Raw genomic sequence first — 26,228 nt, forward strand, 5'->3', positions numbered from 1 at the left:
CACCCACACCCGATGCAAATATGGATATGATCTGTTCATAATTAGCATACCTGTTAAATGCATTTGTCAGTATTGCCCGGAGAGCACAGCATTTTTGCTTGCTGGCAGTTGTTTTTGTGTGTGTGTGTGGGGGGGGGGGGGGGGTTTCGAGGAAAGTATTTCTCAGAAGACATTTTAAGGCATGAATGTAAATAAGTGACAATGTTTTTTTGCACATTGCCGGGCCTATTTTGCAGTTTTGGGGTGTTTAAAGTATGCAGTGTTTTGTCAGACCTGGATACCACTAAAATAAGGCTGCAAAACTGGAGCCTGTGGGGCCCTATAGTGACAATCTAGTGGGAACCAAGGCAGAACCAACGCAATAGTAGCCTAATTAGATGACCTGATTACTATATAGGCTGGATAAAGTATGGAAAGGAATCATCCTCATAAGAAGTAATTACAGAAGGGAACATGGATGAAAAATGCTTTTGTCTTCCCCAAAACGAACTTGAGCGGGACAAATACATTTCAGTGACACAAGTGAAGCAAAAACACAGTCGACACTTTCTTCTTCTTCTTCTCTTTTTTTATTTCCAGGATGTCATCATTTATCCATCCCAGTGCCATAGCTATCTGTTATGGCTGAAGTAAACATTAAGGCCATCAGTCTGCAGTGTGCATGGAGGTGGTTGCCTCCATTTGTCCATGTCCAGTCAGCTGCGGAGAAACTGTGATGGATTCCTGACAGATTGTCTGTGTTTTGGAGCGTGTTGTTTTTCCTTGCCCATCCATTTCTCTCCTTCTAGCCATGTTTGCCATGCATCATCACTCTCCCTCCTTCCACCTCCTCTTTCTTTTGCCTCATCATTTCTCAGAGGGATGGAAGCGATAGGATAGACACCCGGCTACCTGTGAGGAGAAACTATGGAAACACAGCGCTTGTTATTAGTGAACACTGTGTGACGCTCTGTAGCACCACCCAAAGACATACACAACTGGGTCTTTTTTTTTTTTTTTTTTTAATTCTCTTGCTCTCTCTCTCTCTCTTATTCTGCCTATATCACTCTCCGTTGCTCCTGCCACCATCTCCGTGTCATTGTGTGCCAGCCCGACTTGTCTAATCAGCAGATTTGTCCAAAATAATTGGCGGTGGCCTTGCTGCTAGCGAGCGTTGTGCTGTATACAGATAGGGAAAGGAGCACTTAATATTCCACGCAGCTCGTGCCTCTCCTGTTCTCTGTCATATCTGACCTCTTTTGTCTCCCGCTCGGCTTGATGTTGATTTTGGAGGGCATTGTTAGCCGGAGAGCTGTGATTGGAAGAGGTTGTCAGTGAGGAGGGCTGTGGTTGGTTGGTTTAAAGGAAGGCTGATTTGCATAAAGGCTTAGCCCAGATTTAGAGCCACTCAGCAAGATCTGAGGAGAAGGGCCCGAGGGCCGCGAGGTAATCATCCATGGCCTGTCACGGCGCTGTCATCCCTCTGCGTATTTGTGTGTCTGTCTGTATCTGTGCGTCTGCGTGAGCAGGAGACTGAGAGCATTGTGTCTGCGCTTTGTGTTTGTCCTGTTTCGCGTTTTGTATGCATCGTTGTTGGGCGTCTCTATCTCACTCTTGTTTCCTCATGCTGTCTTTTTTTTTTTTCTTTGCTTTTGTTTTTTTTTCCAGGAAGGATTGTCCGTGCCAAGCGGATAGTAGAAGCAGCCAATGCTAAAGAATATGAATATATGGAAGGCAGCATTCCGATGGAGTGGGACGGTAAGTCTGGGCAGTAGCATCACTGTTACATATTTTAACTATCACTAACATGGATAAATGGCAGTGTTTACAAAAAGAGCTATCCGGGAGAGTTTATTTAAAAGGAAAAAAAAGTGCTGCACAAATAAACTGGAGTGACATATTCATGGTTGCATCTTTTGGGGCCTCAGCTAATCCACTGATTTGTTTTTTTCTTTTCCCCCAAACTGCAAGATGGAGTTGGGGGGCGGGGTTGTGAAAAGGGTATTCATGAGTTTATCAAAGATGCCTTCTGCTAGTGTTATACAACCGTACCATAAAATAGTGTTTCAAATTTCTTACAACTGGATACAAACTGTTCCCTCTGTCTCAGACTGGCTTTATCCACCTTAAACCCCTCATCCTGCTTCGCCCCATCCCTCATGCATTTTCATCAGGATGCAAATAAGAAAGGGATAAAAGAGGCCCAGAATCCCCGTGCTAGCTGGAGGAAGAGTTACAAAATCTCTCTCGCTCTTTCTTGCTGGCTCCCTTTACCCTTCTGTGCTGTGCAGCCAGCTCAGCCAAAATAGAGCTTCTTAAAAAGAAGAAGTGTGTGGGGGGGGACAGACAGACACAGTTCTGCTCAGGAGGAAGAAGAAGGACAGAGGTATTGATGAAGAATGACAGAGTGTGTGCTTTCAAATTCAAAGATCAGAGCAGATCCCCTCTTTCCCCTCTGAGATGCAGAGCCCGATGGCCCTGTTCTGCCTACACTAAAGCAGTATTAGTGTTTTGAGTTTGCCATGTGTATAACTCTGGATGTTTTCCCTATAGAGTGCTAAGTAAAATGAAACAAAACAAACCAAAAAAAACCCCCGCATACAGTCCCCGAGCTAGTTTGGTTACCCGGTAGTTACGCTGAGCTACTGAAGTGCCCCCGAAACTCTGTGATGCTATAGTTGCAGCTTTTAAATATGACTGCAGGTTGTGTTTGTGCAGCATATGTTTGTGTGGGTGTTCTCACTCGTCTTATTTCTGCTCTCTCCTCCTCCTGCTTCTCCTCCAGCTTGGATCCGAGGCAGACGGAAGGAGCCCCCCTCCATCGAGGTACGTCTCCACCCAGCCTCCCCACTGTGCTGATGGTTGGACTCTGGGGGACTGGTTACAAGGGAGGGAAAGAAGCAAAGATGGGAAGGAGAAAGGCTTTGATTTGTTTTATCTTACAGTCTCGAACTGAATCCGGGAACTTTGGGGGACAGGTGTTAAAATAAACAGCAGCTGAAGTGCATTGATGGTGAGGCTGAGAGCAAAATCAGCCTCTGAACAAGGGGCTCACTGACACCATGTCCTAGTTTACTTTCTTTCTCCTTTTTTTTCCAGCAGAAGCCTGCATCTCGCCTTTTTTGTGTTTTATTTCTGGCAGCCTGTGATATGGGAATGGTGAAGGAGTGCAGTTTTTCCCCCTTGTGTACCTCTCACTGGGTTTATTGCTCTTTAAATGTGAGAATGCTGGAAATTATTTGGCCTGTGAAATGTAGGTCTATAGGAAATCCCTTGGAAGGCCAATACCCAGGCACTCTTTCTATCTCTCTGTCCACTCTGCCTGCCAGTAGCCAATGCCATCCCCTGCCTCTACTGCCAGAACATTCTCTTCCAATTTTCTGCCTCGCGTCTGCCCAATAGCTGCCATCGACAGCTGGACAGTGTTGATGTGGCCAAGGCTTCACTCCCCGCACATTACCCTACCCCTTGTCACGCTCCCTCTTTTCCCGGTCCAAGCCGACATAAATTGATTGGATTAAATCCTGTCATTAACAGGCTGGAAAAGCAGCTCAGTATGTTTGTCTCCCTCCCCAAAGCAGGGCTTTTTGGCCACAGCTCTCCCCTCTCTTTTCCAGTCCTTCATTTCAGCCAGCACACAACAGCATTATGCCCATTCCTCCCTTCCTTTCTGGCTCCTTGAGCTAGGGCGAGGCTAACATCACTGGACACTAACAGTGGCTCAAGTGGGTAACTATTCCACCAGTGGACTGTGACCAGTTTATAACTGTTTCCATGGAGTGGTTTATATTGCGAATGTCTCCTGTCATGTTAGCTTACCGATGTGTTCCAAGTACTACATTTTTAACCAGGTTTTATTGGACCAATCCAGGTTAACTGAACACGTTTGTTATTCTTCTGTTGAATGCCCTACTTCATACTGGACACGTGCACACATTTGTTCCTGGAAGCTTCCCAGTGCAGCTTAATTTCTCCTTTAACTTTGACTGGTGAGCAGCTGACGCTCTAAGACGAAACAGAGATAGTCGATTAAGGAGTGGAAATTATCACCGCTTGAGTTTTGCAGGAGAGTTTGTAGTTTCCAGCAAGTAGGACATACTCAGATTTTCCTATCTTCACGAAACTGCCAGCTCAAGATTTCCAACACCACAATCAGATAATGTCCAGCTGGGTGGGTGATGCAAATGGATAGAGTGTCAGAGATGTTGCGTGCCCTCGTGATCTCAGGAGCTCATTGTAACTTATTGTTAAGAGGTTCCAAAGAGTGCAGTGTTATACATTCACAAAGCAGAAGTGGTCTATTTTTAATCTTCTCTTTCTCTGTTGAGTTTCACTGAGCTGAAACCTGCAGAAAACACTGCTAGTCAGCTAGTCCTGAAAATGTTGACTGAAGTTAATCTATTTCCTTTGTTAAAGCCAGCTTTCCTCTGATTGGTTGCTGCTTGCAAACAAGTAAACGTTAAAAGTGTTTGGGGCTTCTGGGGCTTAAAGAGAGAGCTGTTTGCCTAAACTCACTGCATCCAGGATACCTGCTCTCGCTGACATCATAGAGAGCTGAGAATTTAAAAAAAACTGTAAGAAACAGAGACATAAGTGCAGTCTGAAGTCTGAGCTTGACCCCCAGACTTCAGACTGCTTATCCATATACAAAACCTGGAGCCTCAGCCTCTCTAAAAGCATAATAGGGTAAATTATTATATAATAAATGAATAAGCTTATGACATTTATCTGAGTCCTGGTCAGGGGAATTATTGCTTCTAATTATTATTGTTATAGTCTATATCTAGAAACCACTGATACAAGTATTATTTGAATTATTATTATTATTATTATTATTATTATTATTATTAGTCAGAAATATCCTCATGGGATTTCCATTATTCTGTGACATTTAAAATGGTGTTCAGCTGCACTGTGTGCAGTATTGAAAATGTCTTAGAATTTGACGATGGCTGCAGAAACCCTGAGTATCCACGTATGTTTGTGCATTTTATAGGAGCTGCTGAAGAACGAATCCAACAGGGAGCAGATAAAAACAAAAGCCAAGGAGGTGGAGGAGAAAGATCGGGCTCTGCTGGCTAAAGAGTACAAGGAGGGTCTGGTGGCGACTCCAGCAAGGACTGTGGCCAAGGGCCACGCAGCTGCCACCAGCTTCGACAAGCAAGAATTCAACGAGGAACCAACCAGCACTGCAAACACGTTCCAGCCTGGCTCCTGGATGCCCACTTCCAAGAAAGACTAATCCAATCAACAAAAAGGGGCCCTACAATAAAATTACTTGAGATTTAATATTGGAAATTCCTTCCAGTACAATGTCGTCAACGTCCCCATAAATTTTGGGTGTTTACGTTACCAGGAAAGTGAAATAAGTATAATTATTAAATGTGGTTACATTAAATGAACTGTTGTCTCTTTGTTACAGAATATTGATTTGAAGATCACAAATAATAATAATAATGTTGCAGTTTATGGATTTAAAGACATTCTTCTCTCACTTATGTTGACAGTATATGTTGGGCAGACACGGTTCTGTGTAAAGTCTTGAGCTACTCCTGATTTCTTTATTTTGCTGGGAAACTGGGAAATAGATGCAGCAATTTATCTGAAATGTGCAAACCTATAAAAATACAGTAAACTAGGCAAAAAAGTCGATATTTGGTATTCCTGCCTTTATTCTTCAGAACAGCCTGAACTCTTTTAGGCAGGTTTTCCTTGTAATTTCTACAGGAATACTTCTTGAAGGACATTTAAAGCTCTTCTTTGGATTTTGGCTGCTTTTTGCTCTGTTTTCTGTCCCGATGATCCCACCCTGCTTCAGTAATATTGAGGTTTGGGCTCTGGGGAGACCAATCCATGACTGATAGTGTTCCATTGTGTTTTTTCTATCCATGTATATTTTTTACTGCATTTGAAATGCATTTGGGATGATTTTCATGCTGAACAACGGTATTGCATGGAGGATCATAATCTGATGTTCGTAATTCCATCAGTTTTATTAAGATCTCCAACATCAGTGGTTGAAACGCAGCTCCAAACCATGACAGAGCCTGTGCTGTGTTTTGCAGATGGCTGTAGATGTTCACTGTTGTATCTCTCTCCTGACCTCCTCTGTACAATGCTCATGACGATTTAACCCAAAAATGTCAAATTTGCATTCATCACTGAATTTTCAGTCTAGTTCTTGTAGAATAACTCAGCCTTTTCTTCCTGTTTCTCTTTAAGCATAGATTCCTCACAGCCACCCTTCCACTGAGACCATTTATGATGAGACTTTTGCATCTGTGTCAGATCTTTGCTGCATTTTTTTCCCCCATTTCTTAAGGACATAACTTTCAGATACCGATCATCTTCGATAGATAGTTTTGTTTAAGGCTGTCACTTCTTCGTTTGTCCAGATTCTTTAAGGGCAAACTGCTCAGCATGCCAAAATATTCCTATTTGTCACCCTGTTGTTGCAAAAATACTATTTTACACCTCTACAAACCATGTTGTCTTTGGCAGTTTTCATAGATTCTACTACAGAAATGGTAATGATGTATTTTTGTGACAGGCTGCTAGTAATAAAGTGCCTAGAGGTACAATTTGAAATTGTTTTTTTTTTCTTTGTTATGTGTAGACACAACAGTGGTTCATCCCTAAAGTTATAGGAGTCTTTTAATGCTTGGATGATTCATTGTAAAGTTAGTGGTTAGTGGCTTACCAAATTTTTTAAAAATCCTCTGAAATGGTCAAAGATATACTTTTGCTCTTTTTATTGGATACTAAGTAGAGATGGACAGGAAATTGGGGAGAGAGAGAGGGGAAGACTGTTAGCTTAAAACAGTCTTCCTTCTCATGTCTGTCATTCTAAAAGCAGTCATGAGACATCAGTTCTCTGAACGCAGGGAAGTAAAACTAAGAAATAGAAAACAGTTACACTAAACTGCTTTGACTGCCTCTTTATAGGCTCACGAGTACTCAAAGCCAGTCGCCACCCATAAAAATACCAACCCCTGTGGACTTTTGAATGTTTTATTTTACAACACTGAATCAAAGCGAAGGTTCACTTTCTACTTATAAACAAAAATAAAAAATGTCTAATAAAATGAGCAAAGGTCTGCATCCAAATTAAAAGCATACAGTACATGAAACACGAGTTGTTTAATATGTAATCCTGGTTTACTATTTTTAAATTGATATTTAATAAAGGCACACCTGTTAAATATTACTTTTCACCTTCCTGTACCGCAGATCATGCTGATTTGTTTGATGCTTTTATATTTTAGAACTCCATAATCAACAATAAGACCTTGCACATACAGGAGTATTACCCTTAAATGCACTTGCTGTCACCTTACTGAACATTGCGAGCCTACTTTTTTGAATTTGTGGTAGTGTATTTTATTACCAGCCCTCTGATTCAGTGTTTATGGGTAAATAAGTACACAGCATAATATTAAATCCAAAAAAAGGAAGCTTTCTTACCAACCATGAAAATTTTATTGATCATAAAGTAATCATTTGGATAGCTTGCAAGTTATCAAGCTTAAAAAGTTCCATTATTCTCATTATGTCATCATTTCAGCAAAACGGGGATGCCAACAATGGAATGCAAGGTGTTGCAACAGCTGCACGATATAACAGCAGGTCACTGTATAAAAACGTTATACAGATGACTACTGTGCTGTTGCTGACCAAAGTCCCACTGAGACAAGCTTCCTCAGGGCAGTACTGTCCATCAGCACTGTTAAGTCTGTGGGGCCAGCGTCCCTCCTCCTACCCTGGACATGAGGCATAGTGGCCCTGTGCTGAGAGTAGGTCTGGGAGAAGGAAGGGCACCGTGTCATTGTTTAGAAAAGGAGGCCTGCGAGCGTGATGGTTTGCTCGTCCTTTGCAATGCCCCTATCCTAGCCCTCGCCAGCTCAGTCTTTCTTGGTCCTCTTGGCTTTGGCTATGTTTTCCTGACGTTTCTGCTTCTTCTTCTGTTCGCGGTCACGTGCCTCGATCATCTTGGCCAGCTTCCAGGACAGCAGAGCGCTGGCAATGAAGAGAGGGGTGAGAGCCAGTATGATAGTTGTGAGAAAACCATAGGGGTCTTTGGCAGCCCACTCCACCACATACTCTGCCCATGCTTGCACGTCGATCATCCTGTTCAGGAACGATGAGGCTCAGACCTGAGAAAGATGGCCACGAGAGAAAGCTGTGAATATGTGCGACATGTCATACTCAAAACATGTGTATATTCAAATATTACAAAAGGGGGAGTATGCTTTATGGACAACTTTCAGAATGAACTTAAAGGAAAGTTAAATATAAAGTTGTTTATAGGTTATAGTCTTAGTTGCTCTTTTATATCATCATATATCTTTGGTTTGTAAACTGTTGGTTCCCCAAAGAGTAACTTGGCAGCATTACAATCAACTCTCAAATCAACACAGATATCATCTCATTTTTCTGAAAGGTAAGATTAACCAATTGTTGTATTAACTAGTAAATACACTGATCAAGGATACCATTATGACCACTAGCAGGTAAAGTGAATAAAACTGATTACATCTTCATCATGGCACGTGTTGTTGGTCGTGATACATTAGGGAATAAATGAACATCGTCTCCTCGTGGTCGATGTGTTAGTAGCAGGTAAAATGGGCGGGTGTTAGGATTTGAGCGAGTTCTTTTTCCAAGGGCCAAACTGTGACAGCTAGACGACCGGGTCAGTTCATCTCCAAAACTGCAGCTCTTGTGAGGAGTTCCTGGTCTGCATTGGTCAGTATCTATCAAAAGTGGTTCAAGGAAGGAACGGTGGTGAACCAGTGGTCGGGAATGTTCTGCTGGGAAACATTGGGTGGATGTTACTTTGGCACCTACCTAAGCATTGTTGCAGACCATGCACACTATTTCATGGTAATGTTATTCTCTGACAGCTGTGGCCTCTTTCAGCAGGATAATGTGCAGTGCCACAAAGCAAAAATGCTGCTTGAAAAATGTAATGAGGAGCACACCAACGAGTTTGAGGTGTTGACTTGGCCTGTGGATTCTCCAGATCTCAGTCCAATCGACCATCTGTTGGATGTGCTGGACAAACAAGTCCAATCCATGCCCCACCTCGCAATTTACGGGACCTAAAAGATCTGTTGTTAACATCTTAATGCCAGATACCACAGCACAGGGGTCTCAACAGGTCAGGACTGTTTTGGCAACAAAAGGGTGCTCAACACAATATTAGGTGGTCATAATGTTATGTCTGATCAGTGTATATCACCTAACAATGTGAGGTACTTTTTAAAATTGTAGCAAGAAAAAAAATCTAGAACTGAATAAATGGAGAGAAACCTGGGAGGTGTTCAAGCAGCAACTGCATTATAACACAAAAACATGTCTCACTCTCCTGTCATATACCAAACACAACCTCCCAGCATCCACCTGCAGGCTCCCAGAGGATGTGTACACACCACACATATTTGCAGGGAGTGATAAGTCTTACCGGATACGACAGCAAGACATTAATGAGTTAAGTAAAGACATTTAAACAGAAATAAAGAGATCCAATGCTGGTGAGACAAATGCAAGTTCTAGAATTAAATATTTCTAACACACTGATAAGGAGGAAAGTCTAATTCTGTTACTTTAGCAATCCTAAGCTTGATATCAGATCAAACTGGAACCATACAGTCTCATGGACCATACAGTCGCTGATCCTCACAAGCATGTCCGATCTTGGTGGAAGAACACCTCACTTACACATTTGTTTAACATAATATTGCCAAAACATCTGAAAGATCCATCTGGACACTGTTGAACTGCTGTCCTCAGATGTTTAGGTACATTTAAAACAAGAACAAACATGTAGAAAAAAGCTTTTACCCAAAAGCTACAACAGCACTAAACACTGCTGAAACCGAACCTTGTAAGATAATTGTTTTGCATGTGTGATATGTGTGTTTTACCTTCTTTTTTATGATTACTTTTAGAAATTTCTGTGTGTATTTATAGACTTTTTTTTTTATAAATAATTACAATGGGAATACTTTCAAGCCTTTTTTCCCAGACCTTTGCACTGCACCCGATTTCGTTGTACATGTGCAATGACAACATTATTATTAGTTTAACTGCGGTCCTTTTACCCAAACACAGTCACTAACTTTGTCCAAGTGCCATGAATAAGAGGACAACAGAGGCGCACTTCTTTCATTGCACACGGACCAGCTGGGCTGTAGTTAGCCCCAAAGGATCATTCAGAGCAAGGAAGTATAGCGAAGTCTTTTTTTTATGTTTGATTACAGTTAAAAACGTCAAATGGACTTAGATGATCTGTTAGATAACTGAAGTTACCCCCAAAGACTTCCGTTCCCACAGTTTTCGTGTATCGTCCCTACGACAGTGAAAAGATTTAGGGCGCCATTCAACAGGAGTCATTTGTAAAGCGCTCCGACCAGCGGCACACAAGCAGCTAATGACCAACGACTAACTAACTAGCTAACCAACTAACCACAGTCTCTAGCTACAACCTTAAGACATCAAGTTATGCGAGCGATTTTAATGTGTATGCATATAGGAACAGATATGCATTTCTTAGACGCGGATGAAACATTTAGTTTCATTTCTACTGCCGCTAGCTAGCCCACCCGTGCATTAAGGCCTGACTTTTCGATACAAGAGCACTTACTCTCGGTTAAACAGTAAAACGACCGTCTAAATGAACGCAACAAACCGCCTAATTTATGTTTTCAAAACAGTTAGTCCTGATAAAACTCAGAGTGGCACAAAATACACCAACTTACCAAAAGGAACGGAGATTTGTGTTTGTATCCGCGATAAACTACCCAGCTCCTCCTTGTTCCGGGAAGTGGAACTGGTGTGGCAATGAGGCATTCAGGTGATATCGGCAAAATGTAAAAATAAGAAAAAAACATTGGTTTTTGTTTGTATTCATGAATTATTCTAAATGTGTAACACTTTCACTAATATTAGATGCCAAATATAAATAAATATCTAAATATAGATAAGATAAATACCCTTCTGTGTTGCATTTGCAGACCGTCAATACCAAAAATGCACCGGTATAACTTATGTAGAACAAGCCAAATCGTTCAAATATAATTCAGAACGTAATTGTGATTCCAGCTTAATATGTTTTTTTTTAAAATCTTTACTTAAAAGGGTATGAAATTGTCTGAAATTTGTAATTTTTTCTGTTTCCCCGCTAGAAGTTTTCGAAATTACACTTAATCAGTATTATTTGAATGCACCATGAGTTCTCGCTTGTGGTTGGACATGATGAGATTCCTTGGTTATTGGGATATGTAGTCCTCTGTACCATCAAGCTATAGGAATGACTCTAAAATCTAAATATATTTAATACATTTATTTGCCAGTTGCTCTCAAGAAAATTAAGGAACATTTAGTTTAGATTACCTTATTTATACTCTAGTTGGAGGTTGCCTGTTATGTCCATCAGTATCAAATTGCTCAAAAGAAACACGGAAACGCAGCAGACTATGCAATAAAGACATATAGAACAATTTATAAACATATATATATATATATATATATATATATATATATATATATATATATATATATATATATATATATAAAGCTGAAATGTCTGATTGTGTGTGGAGCTGTTCTGTCTGGAGAATAAAGCAAATGATAACTGTGTTAAAATAAAATAGAATAAAAAGGCTTCATTGACCCTCTGAGAAAGATGACTAACATAACAAAGGAGGACCTGCTGGCTTTGTGAACTTCCTGTGGGGAAGTATTGAAACCAAATCAGGTTAGGCCACATCTGCTCCGTCCATACGGCATGGATCACTTTCAGAGCAGTTCAAAGGCCAGCCTTTTAGACTTACTCACAGAGCAATGAGAGGGGCAGCTGGGAACACATGCGGCAGGCAGACACATTGCAAACAAACATTCTGGTATACCAGTGTAGTTTTGAGCCAACTTTTATAGACAATTTAGAAAAACATACCCCAACCTGGCAGCTTTTCTTTGTTACTTGCTTATAACAATTAACTTCTGTAGTGGCTCATCATACAGGAAAAACCAGGGGGCAACAGCAGCCACACCCTAACCCCTGATGAGTATTCTACCCCTATAAAATTGGGGGGGCCCTTTCATGACACACAGACATGGAACTAGCATTATCAACAGACAGGGTGGGGGCCAGTAAAAATGAGTGTACCACAGTTTGTGGTTAACTGGCTACACTAATCCATGTGTCATAAGTGTTTCAAGAAAGAAACACACTAGGTCTGGCTCTCCTATGAGAATTTTCTAGCATTTCTTTTCCTTTTTTTGTTTGGCAGAATGATAGACTGAAATACAGGAAAGAGTAAAAAGAAGATAACGTGATGGCTATGAGAACTTTAAAAAAACACACAAAAGCCTAAAAGTTATACCTATAGCTATCTAGAACTACAGTTGTGGCCGGTGCTGTCTTGGTAATGTGAGGCTTTCAATGACTTCTTTGGACTGTATTTTTTTTCCCAGGGTGGAATAAAAAACAAGAACTGAGTGCATAAGTTTGAAATTATTTTGAATTGTTACTAATCCACACAGGGCCAAACCCCTTAATGGATTAATGCCATTAACATTTTGTGAAATGCCCCTCAACGCCTTCCACAGATGTTTCTGGTAGCTGTTAACAAGCTTCTGGTATAATTCTTTATGGATATCTCACAACTCTTCTTGGAAGAATTTGTAGAGGCCATTCCAGAGTTTGATTTATCTACTCCAAAACCAGTTTTGATTTATTTGGGATCATTGTCCTGTTGGAACACCCAATTCTATGCAAGTTTTAACTGTCCAGCTGGTGATTTGAGGTGAATTTCAAGAATTTGGAAGTTGCACTCCTTAATTACTCTACTCCACTTTGTGCAATGTACTAGTGTCACCTTCAGCATCCCCAGAACATGATGCTACCACCACCATGCTTGGGAGAGTGAATAGGTTTGAAAGCTTCACCTTTACTCTGCCAAACCTACCTTTTGTAATTGTGCCTAATTGCTCAATCTTTATTTATTCTGACCATCAAACTTTTCTTCGGAAGGTATCTTGCTTTTTCATGTAGGCAGCTGCAAATTTCAGTCTATAGATTTTGGAACAGGGAGTTCTTTCTTTGTCAGTGCATTCGTGGTCCATGGTGATGTAAAACTGGCTTCACTTTGGGCAGTGATGCTGGTATTCCAGCAGTTTCCAGTTCATGGCAGGTTTGAGCCTCGGATGGTTCCTGGGTTGTTTCTGAACATCCTAACAAATTTCCTGCCATCTGAGGGTGGCGGTTTGGGTCTTTCCAGTCCTCGACAAAGTGTTGACATGTCTGAATAATTTGTGCTTATGTACAGTTGTTGGAATTGATGATCTTGGATCATCATTGGATCATCTGCAGTTGTTTAGAAATTCCCCTATGAGACCTTCCCAACTTGTTTAAATTAGATCTTCACTGAGGACCTTGGACTTTCCTATAGTTTTGAGTACTGCTGTGTCAAACAAATCCTTTTGATACAGACAAAGAAAGTCAATAGGGCTTGGAATCGTCAAGTTAAAAGGCACTGTAGAACCTTCAGAACCACTTATTAAAATATTGATGTGAGTGTATGAATATATTTGAACCTGTATGTTTACTTTGACCCTGTGTGGATTAGAGAAAACCCAAAACAAACTGAAACTTGAGCAAACAATTTTTGTCGTTTTGAAGTCTTCAAAGATTCATGCAGTGCAATCATTCCACCCTGGAAAAAAGAAAAGTTCAAAGAAATTGTTAAAAGCCCCAAATTACCACTACATCGGTGCCCAGGATAAAACTTCTACTTCGAACTAGAACTCTAAAAAACACTACCTTGATAGCATCATTGACCCGTATACCTGGTAGTATCTTAAGTTACCGCAACCAAACTTTTGGACTTATTTTCTCAGACTTTATGTATCCAAGCAACAATTATACTGATCTCCAAGTAAAAAATCAATAGAGTCGCCCCTTAAAATAAATAATATAGGCAAAAAGCTTGTCTTTCATGAGTGCATATGATTACTTGTCAATTGGCTGCACCATATAAGAGCTGATGTGACTACAGAGGACAGGCATGTCCACCTTCATATGTTCTTACCCTCTGCGGCCTGACAGCTGAAACCACTTTTGGACTAAAAAGCCGCAAAAACAACGATCAAGTTGTTATTGAAGAAGCTGGAGCCCGGGGTGGTAGCTGAGGCTCCAAAGGAAAAAAAAGTCAGTTTTCTTGCCCCCTTTTACCCCTGTGGGAAACTGCGAGGCCGCCCCTGGATTAAGTCCCCGCCTTTAAACTCAAATAAGAAGGAAACTTCAAAGGCCGTCGGCCGCCGGGGCTCCACCCTCGCGCTCCCGAAAAGCTTCACAAAGGATTTGCCGACGTTCGGGAATTCCGCCTCCAGTTCCTTTTATAGCGCCACTCGTGCGCTGGCAGCCCTCCAGGATCCCGCCCATCCGGTTACTTTGACAACACAAAGGACTTCACTGAACTCACAAGCTCCGCCCACTTTTCCAAATAAGGGCAGTCTCTCCATGTACGGCAAACAATCGGTGCGAGATTGCCCTTTTCTCTTCCTTATCCCGTTTATATGATCGGAGAGGAACTGCGCTTCAGGTTGGAAGCGGTGCGAACATGGCCGAGCGAGTCCAGCAGCCCCCAGCCAAGAGGCTCTGCTGCCGGCCCGGCTACAACCCGGCGTGCAGGCAGGGGCAGCGGGCTGGAGGTGTCCTGTGTGGCGGCGCGGGGTCCGCTCCGGGAGGGTCGGGAAATGGGAAAACGCACAACCCCGAGTCGTTGCTCGATATCGCGGCTCGCAGAGTCGCGGAGAAGTGGCCGTTCCAGAGGGTGGAGGAGCGGTTCGAAAGGATCCCGGAGCCCGTCCAGCGGAGGATCGTATATTGGTCTTTCCCGAGAAGCGAGAAGGAAATCTGTATGTATTCCTCTTTCAACGCTGGAGGAGAGGAAAGTGGAACTAGCGGGGACAATAATGACGAGACCCAGCTGCCTTTCCTACGGGGTGTCACTCTGTTGGAGGGTGGCTGGGTGGACAACGTATTGCAAGTCGGTGAGTGGACCATAGCGTTAGAGTAACGCAGGGAAACAGCATATAACCAACAAAACACCCAACTAGCACGGTTTGCCTTTTCCATTGGAGCCATGCCAGACTTTTAAAGGGCTCGTGTTTGCCTCCCTTAGTCTCGTCTATTATAAACAATGCAGGGTATTTCCACACCAGTCTACCCTATAGCTGTGTGTGAGAGCAGCCTATTTTCAGACAAGCCCGTAATAGTAGCCCACTTCTTCTTGTTTTTACCCACTGAGCTGCGCGCATTGAATGGCCCACAGCCATCCCAATTGGAAGCTTAGCACTTTGTTCCTATTTTTGTGTCTTTCTAGCTCTCCATGCCCCCACCGATGGGTACGCAGACAAAAGCCCCCTATATCTTTTCACCGCTGGCTAAATAGACGATATTTAGAAAGGGTGGGAGGGACGGTGATTTAAAGCCACAGTGCTTCTGTTTTGTTTGCCAAACACCTTTGTGAGACGGACTGAAGTCTTTCTTTCTGCCTTTCCAATATTCACTTAAAGCCCAAGCTATATGCACGGGGTAATGACAAATATGTTTTTTCCCCTTGGCGGCATTATTTTTGGTAAAGCTCGGGGTAATTAGAGGTGCTATAGGCTCAGCAACCCCCTGGCTGGCTGGCTGGCTGGCTGCCTTTGCCAGAGCCACAATATTTCACTGCAATCGTCAGTGCAATAGACTCAGCTGTCAATCCGACTCCCCACCCTTGGAAACGGTTCAGGATTCTAATCCCATTACCCTCCCCAGTTCATCTGAATCTTAATGCATTCTGCAAACAAGATTTTATGCATGATCTTCTTCCTCCTCCCTCCCTCCCTATCTCTCTCTCTCTTCCCCCTCCTTGTTCCCTCTTCCTCTCTCACTTCTTGGCTTACTATCCCTCCAAAGAATCTGTGTGGAGATGGCTTCAGCTCTTGTGGGCTCAGAGAATGTGCAGTGCACAATAGTAGCCATGGAGTAGGCAGACAGGAAGGCAGCTCTCCCTCCCTCTCTCTGGCCTGTTTACCAGATTCCCCAGCATTAGTCTCATTTATGGGCTCGGTCATTTGGGGCTTTAGGAAGCAAAGCACTCAGCTTAGGGTTAAATAAAAAGTGTGAGGCGTCAGCGAGGTATATGTAAGCAGTGTGTGTGTGTGCTTTGGGAAATAGTGACAGGCAGGGTAACGAGGTCATTTACTGTGGCCATGCATGTGCTTCTGTCTGCTTTAAAGAGATGGAAAAGTGTGTCAGAGTGTGTGTGTGGGCTTGATAAACACAGAGGGAAATTGCACATGCATCTCTCTCCCTCTGTGTGTGTGTGTGTCTGTGTGTCTGAGTCTGCATGGGCTGTCAGTCTCATCCCGCATGCTCACAGAGAGTGGAGAATGACAGGCGAGTACACAGCAGGAGGAGGGCATGTTATGCTGATTGCAATTTTCACCCCAGAATTTTTTATTTTTTTAAAGCTTGGGAAGATAAAGCCAGGAAGAGAAAATGATAAATAAAAGATGCAATCTACTCCAGGGGACAGGCAGCCACTGGAGGATGAGGGCTTAAAAGCAGGGCAGCGTGGGAGGGAGGAGGCTGTCAGCCACATCACACACCACATGTATTGGCCCATCAAACACATACAGTGGGTCTGGCCTGGAAAACAGTGCAGGGTGGCTGTTAGGGCGTGTATGTGTGCACACACAAGCGTATATGCATGCATGACTTTGTGTGGCTTCTTGTGTGCAAATGTGTGTGCTGTCAGTGGGATGGGATTCAGTGTTGATGATGAAAGACAGTAGAGCAGTAGAATAGATGCAGAGGTTATTGTGTATGGGGGTTGGGGTGAGCTAATATACTTGAATGGATCTGCTGTCGCTGTATTCCACTCCTTCCCCTCCCATCCCGTCCTCTACCTCCCTCTCTCCCAAGTGAGCAGCTATAAAACTCTCCATATTTACTCCCCTAAGGCCAACTACCAGCCCCCAGTCTCCTGTGATTATTTATCTTTTTCTCAAAGACATTAATCACAAGCCTTTTTCCTTTTTTTTTGGGTCCCTCCATCTCTTTCCATACATCAGTGCTATGGAGAGAATGGATAGGGGGATGGCGCTTAAGGGGAAGAGCAATAGATCGGGTGATATCAAGAAAAAGAGGGGAAGCCTAGAGGGAAAATGTGGGTGGAAAATGCAAAAGAGGAAAGAAGCATTGAAATGGTGATTGCAAGAGAAGGGAGATGCATGAAAGTAAAGAATGAAGTGCGGAAAAAGGGGGAGAGAGTGAGATGGATGGCTCGCTCTCTCTCCCATGCGGGCTCATCTGTTCCAATGCCAGCCTCTGAGATAAATTTTCATATACGAAATTCAGGCGTTATCTTAGCGGTCCACTGCTCCTCGGTTATATTGGCGTTATAACAACCCGGCTTCGGTATTTTTGCGCTCCTCACTGATGTTCCGGTCAGCCACAGAGCAGGTGTCAGACCACATACCTAACCTTAACCTCTAAAGGCTTCTGTGTGTAATAATACATGAAAAACTGCAAACGAACAGCATTAAATATGCATCTTGCTTTGGAAAGCAGTCCCCCTAACAGCAGCTGTCTGTCATAAAAAATTACATTGTCATGAGGTGATCACAGAAACATCAGTAAATCTCACCAGTGGTGCCAAATTTTGAATCTTTTTTTAGCTTGTCAATCACACTGTACCGTGTGGCAACTGAGCATCATTTACCGGTATAGAAAACTTCTAGACCAGCCTGTTCTGATCACAGCATCTGTTCTCTGGTCCCCTTGTGTAATTTAGACTCAGCGGCTCATCTTCCTGAAAAGGAAGGCTAGTGTTATTGTGCCCCATCCTCTAATTATAGAATTCTAATCCTATGGCTGTAACATGGCATGACAAAGCATGTTTGCACTTCATTACCCTCCTTCCTGTTTTAGTCCTCCAGCATGGGTCAAGTTCATCTCCGCTGCTGTCATTTATTCAAGACTTGTACCTTTCCCTTGAACTCTCATCCCTGTGTTTCTAAACCCTCCCACCCCCCGTCTGCCTCCAGGGCTTTGTACTAAGAGTTAAAAAGGAAAAACCCCATAACTCACCACCGTACACACCACCACCTTCCTATCCTGTTACCGTAAGCCACCATGTCCCCGAGGAGTGACATACTGATGCCTGGCATATGTCGCTCTCTGCGTCGTCATTAGCATAGTCTACGCGGGACAGCCTGTTTATCCAGCTCCGCTTGTTAGGCTAATTTTTTTTTTTTCTTCCACATGAAGCTACATGTCATTTTTATCATCCTTACTGCCCCAAATCTGAGTGATGAGGCGGACACTTTGAGGGCGCTTTAAATTAAACTTGAATGAAAGTAGATACGCCATAACCTGTGGACCATTTTGCTGTGTTTTCCATGGTGGTGTTATCGGACTAAATGGCCTGTAATATTTTGCCTTGGCCCTGCCAAAAATATCACTGAGTGTCCATGGCAGTCATGCCGGTGTAAGTGTGAATGTCATCCTCCCCGACTCCACCTATTCCAGAGATAAACTGTTAGGTGTGTGTGTGTCTGTGGGTATGTTTGCATATATGTGTGTCTTGTCTTTTGCTTCTGCATGCTCATAACTCAGGTTAATTTGTTCACGCTCTGGAGAATCTTAATTAGGTTTCTGCGTCATCTGCTCTCACCAACTCTCCGTTTTCTTCCTTCTTTTAGAAGAAAAATAAAAAATAAGTCATGATGTCAATGAAACAGTGAAATAACAACCAGGCGAACCACCCGCCTGGTTGTTATTTCACCTGTTTTTTGATTGTTTGTTTTTTTTTAAACCTCTTCCTATTTGTCACATGGAGAAAATCATAACACAGACTCTGCTTAAATTGTCTGTGTGGCTCCATTATTGTGCACCATGGGTGTGTTAGTGGAGATGCTGCACAAAAACTTTTATTTAACATTCGGCCAATATGAGACGACAATACAACATACAGAGAACAGCATTTAAACAAAAGGCTTGGTAAAAACAATGAAGGTTTGCACACATTGTTAAGTTATTGCTGGTATGACAATGCCAAAGAGAAATATTTTACAAAGTTGAAGGAACACAAACTTGTTTGTGCAAGAACAGACTCATGGATCCACATCCTTTTTTTTTTTTTTTTTTTCCCCTATGCACTTCTTTTGAGCTAAGGATTCATAAGGCTTTTTAAAAGAGCTTCTTCGGGGCCCACATCGACAAGCATTCAAACATTCTGTCCACAAAGGTGCAGAATTTAAGATGCGCAACGCAAATCTTGCAGGAGCATGTCGTCTGCGAGACGCTATCGGGCTGAGCGTTAAGGCTGTTTTTGTTGGGTGAGGGCTTATTCTTTTTGTTTGTGTGTGGGCTGTTTCTTTTCATGTGGGTGGATCTGGTTTTATTTTCCTGTTAGGTTAGAGAGTTCCTTTATCTTTTTTACAATGCCCGTCGAGAATGAGCCCACATGCCCACCGCTGAAGACAGGGAGAGCTAGAGAGAGAGACTGAGCATTATTCGAATATTCTGGGAGGCCATACTGCTGTAAAGAGGCAGAAATTGTGATGCCGGACTTAAAGAAATGCTGTCACAATAGAATTCAGAGGCTTTTCAAAATTATTCTCCATGAAGGTTTTGTGCTTTCCTATAAAGCAAAAGTTCTTTTAGAGGATTCTGTGAAAGTCAGGGTTATCAGATGTCTGTAGATCAAGCTTGAAGGTGATAGCGACGAGGGAGCAGTGATCCAGGATCCGGTGCATCAGGTCTACCCCTAGGCATATGACTAACCCTGGGCTTGTATCGTCATGGAAACATGCCTGAGCCTAGAGCTAGTGTAAACATCTGGCTGTCCAAGAGGGAGCGAGAGGGGCAGCAACTGCGTCCATGTGAAGAGAAGTGGAGTCTTTAAAGAGAGCGCTCTCTCTCTCCGTCTGGCTTTGTGTATCTGAGCCTGGGAGAAGGAGATTCCAGGGCCTTGTCTCATTATGTTGGCCGAATGGAAAGAAGATAGGATACCTTTCAGCTGTCGTGTAATGGAAACACGTTAGCTTAGTACCTCCGCGTGTGTGTGTGTGTGTGCGAGTGTGTGCACATGCAAATGCGGCTTTGCAGTCGTTTGGTTAGAGACAACAGATTGTGTTTTGTGTTTATCTTTTGATCTCGCTATTGTTTATTTCATAATATTACTTGATGAGAGATAATGCCTAGATTGGCAAAGCATCCAGGAAAATTATTTTTTTTTTTTGTATGTTTCCAGCTGAGCAGAATATTTTCCATCTAAAGCAAAAGTTGCGTAAGCGTCACAGTAAATCCAAAATGTGTTTGCATGATAATTACTTTAATTCTGCAATAATAAGTTTCAGCTCGATCTCAGTTTCCGCTTTCTATCGCTTGAAAGCAATGTGGGTGGCCTCCTTAAGGATATACCCTATAAAGAAACAATGCCATGCTGCAGCCACTAAGTGATAGATGACCACTGGTTCCTCTGCTAGCTGTGCCTCGATCCCATCATGTCAGAATTTTCCAGAAGGTCCCTAATGCTTGTCACAGCCTTAGCTCCAAACTCTAACCAACCCCGTTCCCAGATGTGCCTTTAGATAGATTTTTCCCACCACAGACCATAACTTCCTGTAGCCAGCCATGTTCCATCTCCTAAACTTGGCTTTAACTGTCCCCTGCTCCTCCCATTTCCAATGCCTATACCTGTAGACAGTCCTGTCATTTCAAGCTCGGACTAATGTCTGTGTGCCCTGTTTCCAGTCTTTCTACCTGACTGGAGCCAGCCTCTGTCTCATTCTCAGTCCCAGACATAGCCGTTTCCTCCCTACCCCTCTTAAATGAACGTTCCCAGTTCCAACCATAGCTTCACTATATCTGCCACACTGCCAGACCTATCGCAAGTAGACCAAAGACCTCTTTTCAAAATGACCCTGCACACTAATAGAAGCATATATTCAGAGATGCTCAGCGTTTAAGATCAGCGTGTGTTGGTGCTTGTTAAAATAAACCAGCTAAAGTAATAAAGTTCCAGCATGAGCTCTGTAACGTCTGCCCCAGTCCCTGTTCCAGCTTGACTTGTCTCCTGTCCCAGACTGTGGCTGCTGTGTGTGCGTCAGCACAGCTCCTCGGCTGGCTGACTCTGTCTAGGAATCCAGTCCTTCCTCCACACAGCTCCTGCCCCTCTCTTCTCTGTCAGCAGAGGGAATGAAGCACAGGGAGCAGGCGATAGAAAGGGTACTAAATCCACAATGACAAGGCCCTATTAAAAGACGTTTTTTCTATTTCATTTAATGACTTTTATTACCAGCCACCCCTCTCACTTCGATTTGGCAATAATAACAACAGGGGAATGCAGCACTCAGCGTTATCCTATCTGATTCTCCCTTTCACTTTTTTTTTCTTTTTAATGAATTCCACTTTGCACCAATGTGCTGCTGAAATAAGCACAAAAGCAGTCCAAGTCTGTGCTTACTGCAGCGGAGAGCTAAATGTGTATATATTTATTGTGGATGGATGCCTGTCTTTGTGCCTTGCATGCATGCTTGCATGTACATCTGTAGTAAAGACTTTGCACACGTCTTCACTGTTACCACAATCCAAAGCTTCTCCATGTGGTTTGGTCAACAGCTGTTGTCACCTCAGAAGCCAAACGTTTTGCGGTTTTGTGTGTGTCTGTGTGCGTACATAATCACTGTGTGCTTTGCTCAGAAAGTAGAAAGCTACCTGCCGTGGTCCAATATTAAGAACAATTACTTTGGTCTATCCTAAACAAATACACAGCATAATGATGATAATAATAATAATAATAACACAACTTTCCCTTGTAGTGAGTGTATAATTCTTGTATCATGTTCGTCTATATCAAACGAACAGCCCAGGGCTTTCTAATAAGAAGGCAGTCAAGGCCATAAAGATTTGGACTTGGACTTTAACTCGGGTGGATCTGCCTTGTAAAGCTACTTCTGAGACACAGCTCGCCCAAATTCCTGCACAGCTTATAAGTAAAGGCAGGATTCTTTCAGTCTATTTAACTTTGTGTGAATAGGCGAATGTACGTGTGTGACTTTGTGTGTTAATGGCTCGCTGAGCGTGTTTATGGCTGTGTGTGTCAGGCTGAATAAAGGTGAGGCATGTTAATGATAAGAGGGTGGATGACATTCCCGTCTGTCATCATTCCCACCCTATCTCGTTTCCACTCTTGCATGTACACACAAACACACACATTTACCTCACAGTGCCGGGGTGCCGGTGACTAGGCGCCTTTGAATAAACAACAGCAGAGGATGAGGGTTTACCTGCCACTGACCCCTGTTGCTCGCACACATACATACTGATAGAGGTGTTCACTCATTGACTGGTCCCTCCCCCATCACTAAGCTGGCCCAGTGTTGACCTCGTCATCTGATCTCCAGGGATTTACCGAAGTCAAAGGTCAATCTGGTCAGACTGTCCCTGCAGTGGCTGACTGCCTTCCTTGAAAGACAGGCCCCTGCTCGCATTATTGTTTTCCAATAAGTAGCACCTGACCAAAGGAAAAGGCTGCTTGCTTGATTGAATGTGTGCATGCGTCTTTACACGTCCCAATAAGCAATTTCTCACCCGAGAGAACGGTCCAGGAGGAGACAAAGAGTATGCCCACTTTTGTTGTCCCTTTTGTGGAACAATCGGGAATCTGAGCCAGATTGAGACGAGGGGGGTTATCCCCTTCTCTCTTCTTGCCTGGCAGGCTCAAGTGCCGTGTGAGCTATGTAGAGGAGGAGGCTTTGAGAGTGCAAGGTGCCTCTGGCTGTGCCTGGTCCAACGATGTCGTGGCGGTGTGGCATGTGAGACATGCATTCATTGCTTTGTGGCAGAGCAGGGCTGAATAGAGCTGGAAAGGCTCTCCAGGCATGAGAGACAGAGAGACAAAGAAAGAGAATGAGAGAGATTCAGAGGGAAGGAGTAGAAGGCTTTCAAATGACTATGGAATTTAGTTTGCCCTTCTAAAGAGGTTTTTTTCTTTCTTTCTTTTCTCTCACTTCTATGCTCTTTTTTTTTTTTTTGTTTTGTTTTTTTGCTTGCTTAGTTTTTTTTTCATATTTCATTCCTGTTTTCCTTGTTCTTGCCAGCCTGTTTTCTTGGTCTTACCATACCTCCATACTTGCACTCCCTCTCTGTGCTTCTAAGCTCCCATTGTCTCTGTTTCTCTACTTCCTGATTTTCAAGTTTCAATTCCCAAGCCAGGCTAAAGACACCCATATTGTATTTTACACGGCTCCTGTCTAGATACAGCATGTTTCCATCAAGCTTCCTGTGTCTAAAGTCCCAAAAGAAGGCTAACAAGCTTTCTAATTCCTCCTCTCTGTGCTTTGCTAGAACTACCAGTCTGTGTCCAGGTCTCAGGGGCAGTCGCTCTTTCTACATTCACAAGCTCTCTGTTTACTACAGGATTTATGAGAGAAACAAGACTTGGCCTACTTGCTGTGACGTGTATTTGTCTGAAGTTTTTAAATGATCCTCAATCTGATGTTGTTGTTTTTTTAGGCATTGCAGACCATCCTGGAACCTTTTTAGGTCAACACTGATGAATTACACTTGTTTATTGCCCTGATCACAACACTTCTGCCAGGCCACAAACATAAACCTAACTAAAAATCCTGACTGATCGGCTGATCTGAATGCTAGCCCACAATAGCAGATAAACTTCTACACATCAAAATGGCAAATGTCATACACGGTGTGCTGTTTAAGATGCTTTACACAACCCACAGTGACTTCTGCAGGCATCTGCAAGCTGCTTTGCAACCCGCCTCCACTGCAGTTCCTCTTTTCACTGCTGTTTCTCAATCAAATCTGCTGTGATGATGCCTGCTCTGTTCTCTGCTGGGGGTTTTGCTGCTTCTCTCCCCTCTTCCCACTTTCCATGTCTGAACATGAAATGGGATGCAGGTTCCCAAGCAGAGCGAAATGTGGAAATAATAATCTTATTTTGACTGAAACCGGTCTATGCCTGTCCCACGCTCTGCTCGTTGAACGGCATGGGTATAGTGTGGGTGAAGTATTGACGCTAGCATTATTGCCTGGCATTGTTGAGGATGATTGTATGCCATTGTGTGTCACTGCCAACCTGTCTGTCTGCATTCTAGCTGAGACTGGCTTGCTGCTAGCAGGCTAGCTGTCCCTCCTGGGTGGCTACATCACCTCATCCTATACCCTCCTCACAGCCAGTGACAGCCCAGCCCAGGGAGACATAGGTAATGGTCCTCTCTGATGTACACCCCGACTCAATTGAACTGGATGGCAGACACACGCCTAAAATAACAAAAGGAGGGGAGCGAAAGAGAGGGGGTGGAAAGGAGAGAAGGGGAGGGAAGGAGCGAAGCGATCGATAAAGCAGGGACACATTGCCTAATAAAGATTTATTCCTTTCCCCCCCCCTCGCCATCCGCCTTGGCAGGGCAGACGAGGAGGGGGGGAGGAGAGAATGTGATTAGTGGACTTCTTCTCCCAGGGTGCTTCTGATAGCATGTGTGTATGCGTGCATGGCGGTGCACTTGGCCCCATGCGTTGTGTGTATTTTTGCATCTCGGTGTGTTTATCGCATGTGTTTGTCTCTCTCCCAAGAGCAATAGGGGTTAAAAACGGTCTCTGTCGTTTGTTCTGCCAGCAGCGGCACTAGCAGCTGCAGCTGTGTCCCTGCCTCTCTCTTCCTGTCAGCTAATATTTAGTTAATCTTTGGTCTGGGACCTACGGGACTGGCCGGAGCTCCTGGTGCCCCATCCATCTCGCACTGATCTATATTCCACGCTGGATCCCTGTGCCATTAACCACTACCAAGGGGAGGAGAGCAGGGGATGGAGCGGCGCAGAGGTAGAACTAAGAGGAAAGGGCAGATGGGTGGAGGTAGAGCTGTAGAGAGACAAGAGAGTGATGGAGAGGAAGCGATAGAGGGAGGAGGAGGAGGGGTAGCTGTCTACCGTATCAGCGCTAAATAAGAGGGAAAAGACAGGCAAGGAGGTGGGTCAGCTATTCCATACATGGCAGAAATTGCTCCTAATAATTTAGGGGAAAGTGCAGCAAAAGAAATATGCACAGATTTATTTATTTATTTTGAACTCTGCAGCTCCATTTATTTCCTGCTTTATTGGATGCCGTCCCGATTTAAGTCTTTCATATAGAGGAGCAGGTGGAATTACTTCAATCCGACAATAAACAACAGAGAGGTAGAGTATTTCCACAAGGAGGTGTGAAAGGTTGAGGAGGAAAAGGCCGACGTAGGTGGTGGAGGAGGATGGGCAAAAAAGAGAGAGGCAGAGGCGTGGGAGTGAGCGATCCATATGCAGTGAGTGGGCCACTTCATTGATATGCATTGTGTAGTTATGAGGGGGTCCACCTGTGAAGGCTCCAAGTGCTGAGTCACTCAGTAACGCACAGACTAAATGCTTTTATCCCAGACGCCTCGTCCATCTGAATGGAATATAATAGGCCGTAAAGTGCTTTGCTAGCAGCGGCTGCTTGCCCCATGGCAAACCCTTGCCCCTCGCTCTCACTCACCCTTCTCCAAATCTCATTTCGCCACTTTCATGGAAACAAAGTGTGCTTAGCTTTAATTACATTGTTGTTTTTTCTATATATTTTTGTTCTTCTTTCCATCTTTCCATGTTGTTCCTCCTGCAGTGCTTTTCTGGCAGCAACACTGAGCTTTCTCTCTCTCCCCGCTACAGCCCTTCTGTCCACACTCCCTGCATATCTTCCCCCTACAGTTAAGTGTGATCCCTCTGCTGCTGCCGCTGCCGATGCTGTGTGTCTGCGTGTGTGTATTTTGTGTGTGGGGCACCTGTTTGGGATCTCGGTGTGTGTTCAGGGTCACGCCTGCAGGTCGTGCGTAATGAATAGCAGAGCTGTTGGCGAAGCACAACTGGTCGGGGAAGGAGGTGGCCAGAGAATAGCTCACCAGTGACGGAAGGAGAGGAGGAGGATGGACGGATAGATGGAGGGAGGGAGGAAGGAAAGAAAGAAAGGGATGATGGAGCGAGAGGACCAGTAAGGGAGGAAGTGAAGAGTGGTTGCGAAGCCAGTGAGCCTTAACCACCTTCTGTCAGTCTGTCTGGTCTTGGTGCTGTTTTCTCTCTCCTCGGAATCTAATGGCTTTTCCACTGTCCTCTTTCCAAACCTCCACACCTCCCCTCCTCACCCCCTTCTCTCTACTCTTACC

The 26,228-nt window shown here is 43.7% G+C and overlaps 3 protein-coding genes and 1 long non-coding RNA gene across 6 annotated transcripts in view; 2 read left to right on the forward strand and 2 right to left on the reverse strand.

The window, feature by feature from the left end:
- ndufaf2 (NADH:ubiquinone oxidoreductase complex assembly factor 2) overlaps nt 1–7,186 on the forward strand; it is a 15,250-nt gene extending 8,064 nt beyond the window's left edge. For 2 of the 3 annotated variants that reach the window (XM_085475697.1, XM_085475696.1), the window contains exons 2-4: nt 1,648–1,737; nt 2,765–2,805; nt 4,976–6,567. In XM_085475697.1, the coding sequence (XP_085331823.1) occupies nt 1,648–1,737; nt 2,765–2,805; nt 4,976–5,221 (377 nt within the window). In that variant the 3' untranslated portion in view covers nt 5,222–6,567. Of the gene's footprint in view, nt 1–1,647; nt 1,738–2,764; nt 2,806–4,975 lie in introns of all 3 variants that reach the window. The other variant, XM_085475695.1, reaches the window with a different exon arrangement.
- On the reverse strand, nt 522–14,536 carry LOC146697154 (uncharacterized). The gene is made up of 3 exons (XR_014923378.1): nt 14,073–14,536; nt 2,723–2,856; nt 522–904 (listed from the first exon to the last, which is right to left on the reverse strand). It is a non-coding gene; the product is annotated as an uncharacterized LOC146697154 (long non-coding RNA).
- On the reverse strand, nt 7,452–10,809 carry smim15 (small integral membrane protein 15). Its single transcript, XM_085475698.1, has 2 exons — nt 10,740–10,809; nt 7,452–8,132 (listed from the first exon to the last, which is right to left on the reverse strand). The coding sequence occupies exon 2, from the start codon at nt 8,103–8,105 to the stop codon at nt 7,881–7,883; it is 225 nt and encodes a 74-aa protein (XP_085331824.1). The 5' UTR covers nt 8,106–8,132; nt 10,740–10,809; the 3' UTR covers nt 7,452–7,880.
- The window catches only part of LOC146697156 (zinc finger SWIM domain-containing protein 6-like), a 46,916-nt gene continuing 35,223 nt past the window's right edge, over nt 14,536–26,228 (forward strand). The window contains exon 1 of the mRNA XM_085475688.1: nt 14,536–15,036. Coding sequence (XP_085331814.1) covers nt 14,604–15,036 — 433 coding nt within the window. The 5' untranslated portion in view covers nt 14,536–14,603. The remainder of the gene's footprint in view (nt 15,037–26,228) is intronic.

Source organism: Copadichromis virginalis, linkage group LG12, assembly GCF_057382275.1.
Source record: "Copadichromis virginalis isolate Kocher_CV1m ecotype Utaka linkage group LG12, C_Virginalis_male_GT1.1, whole genome shotgun sequence".
Classification (NCBI taxonomy): domain Eukaryota; kingdom Metazoa; phylum Chordata; class Actinopteri; order Cichliformes; family Cichlidae; genus Copadichromis; species Copadichromis virginalis.